Here is a 7,466-nt window from a genome sequence, read left to right on the forward strand (position 1 = left end):
TCGTTACAAAAGACATTCTTCTTAATAGACCATATGTATTCAATACATAATTGACTCTGAATTGGACCTGGTTCCTCTCTTTGCATAGATTAACATTGCTATGGTGTTTGTGTGGCTGAAACATGTTTGTACAGTTGGTAGTGTTGCAATACAGTAAAAGAGTTTAACCTGCAACATACTCCTAACTTGTGCAAGATAATAATTTAATTTGTAAAAATAAGCTTTGTTTAAAATGTAACTTTTTTTTTTAATCCTCTACAATCTGGTCATTTTTAATTTGCTTTTTCGCAGAGTTCATCTAAAGTCCCACAAACACCCTCACCCTGGAGTGCCAATGGAAAGTAAGTTGCAAAAATCTGTGTCAATGAAAACATGTGTGTGAGGCCATCTGTGGGGAGGTGTTCTTCTGTGAACTAACTTACTAAATGAGCTAACTTACTTATTGAGGCCTTGCTGTTAAGTCAGGTCATAGTTTTATACTTGGAAAAGCAAACATCTTAATGGCAGTGTACATAAAGCTACAAATTAACAAATGATCTGTTCCTTATGTACTAATGTTAAGTGGAACTCCAAAATTTGGTACGATGTGACAGTTACTCAAGGGCGTTAGAGAACACACATTTGTCCATAAGCTAAATTAAGCTAATAGAGATACCCAACAGTCACCTCATTTCTCCTGAACTGCACTTCTGTGCTACGGACACAAAAAACTTCTCCAAATTGAGCAGGGAGCATCTGTTTTTGCACTGCACCTCTCACTCATTCACTGCAGAGGAGACCTGCGATGCATTGCTCAAGTACAGAAGAAGAAAATCTGACTGATCCCAGTACACACAACAGACCTAAAGGCAGCGTGGGATCTGTAATCCTTATAGTATCACATTTGCTCTTCTCAACTGCTATACTTTCCTGCATGGATGTAAGGCACGCATTGATGGCACTGCATGAAATGGACACCGCTTCCTTAGCATATGGATTCACATGATCTCAGAGCCTGCGATGCTACTCAACCAACTCCCCCACAACATCCCGCAAATAAAGCACACACACAAATGTCTGGAGGTACAGAGGCCGTGGCTTTTATTCAAATACAGCAAGAGGGTAGGTGCTAACCCTGCCAGGGTGCTCCACCCACAGGTAAGGCCAATGATGCCTAAATCATGGCCCGTTAGCTGAGACCGTCCAAATTCCTAGTCACTCAGCTGACACCACGTCAGCCGCGAAATGGACCCCAGATACTCAAAGCACAATGAGCCCTGTCCACTCGCCAACCAGGGCAACGACGGAGCCTCGCATTGATTCCACCACCCTCTCCGATCAAAATGCAGGACAGCTGCTGCTGCAGCCCGCCTCCATCCCTGGAACAGGCCTCAGCCTGGAGCTGATAAGAGAGATCCTGCACTGAGAGACACTGAGAAAACACAGTGAGGGGTGTAGCATGATCTCCTGTCCCTCACTGTCTGCCTTTAACTCCTCCAGCCTACCTCCTCCGGAGTGTCACCGGTGACCAAGTGGGGAAGGAGGAGGCTGGAGGAAAAGGTGGGGGTGGAGTGAGCCTGGGCCTCTGCGATCATGCTTCACTTTGCCAAGGGCTCCATGCTTTCTTTTCAATTGTAGCCAGAAGAGGGGGGGGAGCAAAATATTTTGCTTAACTAGATGTTATCTATATTCTGTCCTTGTTGACGTGCAGACACCTGCAATAAACTGCATTCTATTGCAGGTCTTTCTTTATCTAAAAATATTTCTGCCTTGTTGCCCATGTATTTAGGACCACAGGAACTCCATCCCCCATGTCTCCCAGTCCTTCCCCAGTAAGCTCCGTTGGATCCCAAGGAAGCATCTCCAGTACAGGCACCCCCTCCAGTGCTTCCATTATCAGCATCCCACAGCGCATCCACCAGATGGCAGCCAACCACGTCAGTATCACCAACAGCATTCTGCACAGCTACGACTACTGGGAGATTGCTGACAATCTCACCAAAGACAACACAGGTCAGTATGTATGCTTGCTTATTTTCACAGTCCCAAACCTTTTTATCCTTACAGGCCGCCTGCAAAGCATTTACAGTTCATATTTCTTCAAGTGTAGAGTGATTTTTTTTGTTCATATACATCTTGTGTTTTGTGGAAAATGCATTATGTAACTTGTTTTTAACATAACATGTATAATATTTCAATAGCTATTCCATATTTGGAAAAATGGAAAATGACAGTAGGGTTGCATTGTGCGAAGCAGTCATTGCATACTAAGAGTTGGGAAATAACCAGTTATTTTCTTGCTGAATGCCATTACGCGGACCATTATCCTTGATCGTTACACCTGTTCAATAACATATCGTCTTAGTGGCTGAAACAACAACTGAATCTGCAACCCGGACTGTAAGAAGTCCTGATTGTATCCACTATTCAGATCCACAATGTTAGGTCTCAGGAGTGGGACAGGGCTTAAAGCCCTGATAGATTGATAGATAGATAGATAGATAGATAGATAGATAGATAGATAGATAGATAGATAGATAGATAGATAGATAGATCTGTACCGTGTTAGCCGAGCTTAATAATCAAAAACAAATAGTCGATACCGTTGTGTGGCTAACAAACCGCTTTTATTTGTGCAAGCATTTGAGATACACTGATCTCTTCTTCGGGAGATGTTACAATGGATTAAGTCAAAAAAATTACTTAAAACAAGGCAGCTTGGAATGTTATCTGTGGGTGAAGCCTCCTCCTGTGCATATACAGTGCATATACAGTGCATATACAGTGCATATATATATATATATCACTCTAATTCCAGGATTTTCCCTAAATAACATTTCCTAAAAAATAAATAATTCACATAAAAAACAAAGTAACACAGTGGCATAATCTAGCGCACATCTCTCCTTGTGTGTTTTGTAACACAGTGATGACACTCCCTATGCTGAGGCCAGGTGCATGCACTAGGACACAAAGTAGGACCATTTGTGCATTTGTAACTGCTACTGTAAATTAGATGAATCATTGTGTATCATTTTACTCCACAGAATTCTTTAACGAGCTGGATGCATTAATGGGACCGATCACCTTGCACAGTTCGATGGAGCACTTGGTACAGTACACACGACAAGGACTCCACTGGGTACGGCATGGTGCTCACGCACTTTAGTGACTCCTAAACGTTGCAGAACTATTGCATCATTTTCCCTTGGACTATTACATGTTTCCGAATACTGTGCTACACAAGTGCTCTGTTCCAGCAAGTATCTAAAGGATGGCGAATCTCTCTTCAGCTTTGGACAGTGCCCTGGTTTCCTTGACATCATAGGCTCATGTATTGTTTTATATTGAAGTGTTGACACCAGGTTGTATCATATGAACTGGTTATGTCAACCAAAACTCCCCCAGTACCGCATTTGTTAGAAAAAGCAACCCAAAAAATCATTTGTAGGTTTCACTAGACATGTAGTAAAGTCAAATTATGTGCTCCACAAAGCATTCATCAGTTTTAATAGCCTACCATTGCCCCATTTGGTATGCGCACCTGGATGAAGTGCAATGCAACAATGAAGAGCTGTGTAGTGGGGGAACCTGTGCCCTGATCATTCTGCACAATATGGGTGTCCTATTTACTTCCCATTTAGGAATAATAATACCCCATTACAAAAACAGGTGACAGATTCTACTGATTAGCATATGACTGCACCAATGGCATTGAAGTCAATGGGAGATTCCATGCGATAGTGCCCCAATCGGCACGATCACAGTTTAATGAATAACCCAATTATTTCAAAGAACTGGTGCTTTAAAACCAAGGAGATTGGGTAAAGCACCAGTTTCTTCAAATAAGAAGCAAAATAAAAAAGATTACCAAAACATTTGAAAGATAAGATATGCCACACTTGTGCAGTTTATTGGGGCTGTTTTCACTGTTACGAAAATCTATCCAAACAGCAACTACTATTAACCTCCCGGATAACTTTTGATGAGTGGGTAGATCACCCTTGAATCCTCCCAGTTACTTACATTTTAGAGTACCATTTCACAAACCTTTGAACGCAGCCAATATAAATTCTGGGATTTCCCAAATAAACAATACGTATAATAAACAGGTTTGTTTTCTAAAATAGAGTATGAGGAGCAAGTGTTTTAATGATAAGGTGGGAACTGCAGATTTATCAACCCAGTAAATCCCTTTTAGGTCCAGATCCACAAAAGTGTGTTAAAGTTTAGCACCCTCTTATGGATCTGAGCCTTAGTCTGGAATGAATACACACACATTTTACCGTTGGATAATAAATATCCCATACATTTTCGTATCTTTTGATCTGACAGCAGTCTGTTTTTCCTCTGATTATAGCACGTCGAGCCATTACCTAAAATTGTCTGAAAAGCAGACAATGGGTTTACAGATTTCTAGATGAAACAAACTCCCCCCTTATTATTACGCTACCTTTTCCCAAAAGGCCTTACATACTGTATTCACTATTAAAACAGCAAACCCCCCCTTGCTTTTTAATTTGTAAAATATATTCAGAACCTGGTGGTCTCCTATTGTATTACTGCATTGAGTAAATTGGGATCTCCCCATTACAGAATATTTTTTAATATTCTTTTTTTCGCTGTGTTATTTTTCCAGTGAGACTCATGCGTTTAATTAAGGTTCCAAAAGATCTCCTATTTCAGAAAATGTGATTATTATAAAAAATATTTAAAGTTACATGAGTGCTTCCTTCCCACACATAAAAACGTGTCTACTCTACATTGTGTGTTAGATTTCGGGCTGCAGTGATTCAAATGTAATTAAAGTCAGGGACTTTTCATTTATTTAATTATGACTTGACTTATTGTGCTCATTATTCTTATCTCATGGAATTTTTTTTTTATTTCAGATAGCTGACACTTTGTCACCAGCTTTCCTGACTTTTTTTTAAGCAGACTAGTCTAGTAGTGAATGGAATATCCTCACATCTGGTTTAATCCCGCCAATGATGTTATGACAACATAGATTAGAGCTCCAGGCAGGACACAACAAGCACTGATTAATTATATTTTGAACAGTGGTTTTATAGAAATAATGGCAGGTTTGTTCTACAATACCTCCATACAACCCACTTGATGTTAATACATTATACTACATGATTTTCCATTCCACTGGTTTCCTGTGGAGATATGTAAGATTTGGATGCACAGCATTATGGATTTAAAAAATGAAACAAGAAATCAAATTAGAGCAACAAAAAGTAACTTGTTGCAGGCTTCTCACCAGAGATACAATAGATGTAATGTCTAGAAACAACATCACAATTGCGGATTGGCTATCTGGCATCAAGCTGCAGTAACAAATGGGTTGTAGTCCTAGAGATGCATATTTGAAATAATTGTATTTAACTGTGACTTCAGTCCAGTGACAGCAGACCTTTTCCAAAGTTTAAATTCCTGTATAAAGCTCCAAGTATGCATTGCTTCTTGCACTTCATAACATACATTACCCTGATGATGAGTTAGCACCCACTTTACAACTTTTTTTTATCCAGTAATAGTATAATACTATTAACCTTTAATAAATGGTATTTAGATTGCTTTGCCACTACGTTCAGAACGACTGTAGTCTCCTCAATTCAATCCCATTAACAGTACTTGCTTTTACGTGCACTATGACCTCTGTTCTGATCATTTGGCTCTCATGCTCCCTAAAAGGAGGGCTACATGTCATGAGACTGCTGCTGTTCTTAAGTTAGGCCAGGGGTGGCCAACTCCATTCCTCCAGGGCCACCAACAGGTCAGATTTTCAGGATATCCCTGCTTCAGCACAGGTCGCTCAATGTCAATGACTGAGCCACCTGTTCTGAAGCAGGGATATCCTGAAAACTTGACCTGTTAGTGGCTCTTGAGGACTGGAGTAGTCCACCCCTGAGTCAGGCAAACCGTTTAGTACAGGTAATTCCCGGATGCAGGGAAATTACAATGTGTTGCAGTCCTTTCTGGCAGTGAAAGTGTAAATAGACGATATTCTATACAAAACTAAATTGAATCCCAGTAAAAGGAGTAAGGATGAGGAAAAACCATCTTGCAATTGCATCTCTGCCCCAGCGCAGTCCAAGAACATACCCTCAACTCACTTCTAAATCAAATCTATGATAAAGATTGATTCTTCTTCTCATCCCTGAACTGTAGATTTTTCATTATGTTGTTCCATAATTCCGTCATTCATGTTTTACTTCAGCCGTTGCCATGACAGCGATGAATGCTATGTGGAAATCCATATATGAATATTCTTGAACCCGTAAGATGCAAGTAGCAATGGCCTTTTTCTCTTTGACTTTACTGCTGTTACTGGTTTGTCACCTTGTCATTCTGTCATTTTTCTTAAAAAAATGCGTTCCCTGTTTTTCTGCTTACTTATTATTTACCCTTTCATTGTTATCTAATGTATGTGCTGCTGTATTAATTACATGACAACGTCTGAACTATAATCTGTGGCCCAAGTGGGATGGGAATCAGTGGTACTTATTATCACTATTTTTGTTTTAATGAATCCAAACTTCCAGTTCATTTTTAATGGTCTCTAATTTTTTTTTTCCTCTCACGTAATATACAGCAGCGTAAACCTTTTAAAATGGAGTCTAAAGAGAGCCCAATAATTAACCGCATTTGCCACCAGAAGGGCGGCAGCAGCAGCATATAGTAATGCGTTGCAGGCCCCTCTGGCAGCGTAGGAGCCAAAACGTTTGCACACCCTGCTGTCAAGCACAGAACCACACAATTACTGCACTACTTTTCAATACCACTTCAACCGCAGAGCAAAGACCAGGATCACGTTGGGAAAACCATACCACAAACAACATTATCAGGGAAGGGCACTGTCGTTAAAATAAATTGACAGAATGGTTTGCTAAGGCCTAGCATCATTCATTAAACCTGGTCCTACATGTTATACACAATGTTCAATGCTGTTGAAAAGATGGAGAGATTGCTGTCCAGGTCTGTGATCCCAGTATCTTTGCAGTCCATGGTAAAACCATGCAGCACTGTTTCTGAAATGTAAAATTAAAAGAGTGGGCCTTAATTATTGTAACAAAAAGCACTTTTATATTTAAAAGTAAATGTTGGTTCATCTGTAAAAACACTTTTTTTAAAAAAAATGTGATAATAAACAATAAAATGAATATCCTGTTATCACATTCCCATCTTGGCTATTTCTTTCATTTGGTTTCCTTATTTTGCCCCTGATATACATCTGTTATATGACTGGATATGGGAATTCCTGCAGGCAGTGGCGTAGCTAGAAATTTGTGGACCCACGCAAAAAAAAATTCAGGGCTCCCTTAATATTAGTACTGACTGCAATTTTTTTCTCCCTCCCCATCCTCTCCCTGATCCCCTCTCTCATCTCTCCCCGTCCCTCATCATCTCTCCCCCTCCTACCAACACATAATAATAATAAAAAAAAGCACCCCCCTCCCAACACATAATAAAACATATAC

General features: G+C 40.0%; 1 protein-coding gene across 3 annotated transcripts in view; it reads left to right on the forward strand.

Moving 5' to 3' along the window:
* AFF3 (ALF transcription elongation factor 3) overlaps positions 1-7,199 on the forward strand; it is a 508,712-nt gene extending 501,513 nt beyond the window's left edge. Inside the window, exons 17-19 of one of the 3 annotated variants that reach the window (XM_075590476.1) lie at positions 292-341; positions 1,769-1,992; positions 3,027-7,198. In XM_075590476.1, coding sequence (XP_075446591.1) covers positions 292-341; positions 1,769-1,992; positions 3,027-3,148 — 396 coding nt within the window. In that variant the 3' untranslated portion in view covers positions 3,149-7,198. Of the gene's footprint in view, positions 1-291; positions 342-1,768; positions 1,993-3,026 lie in introns of all 3 variants that reach the window. The other 2 variants (XM_075590475.1, XM_075590473.1) reach the window with 2 other exon arrangements.
* The last annotated feature ends 267 nt before the right edge of the window (positions 7,200-7,466 follow it).

This window comes from Ascaphus truei, chromosome 3 (assembly GCF_040206685.1).
Source record: "Ascaphus truei isolate aAscTru1 chromosome 3, aAscTru1.hap1, whole genome shotgun sequence".
NCBI lineage: Eukaryota > Metazoa > Chordata > Amphibia > Anura > Ascaphidae > Ascaphus > Ascaphus truei.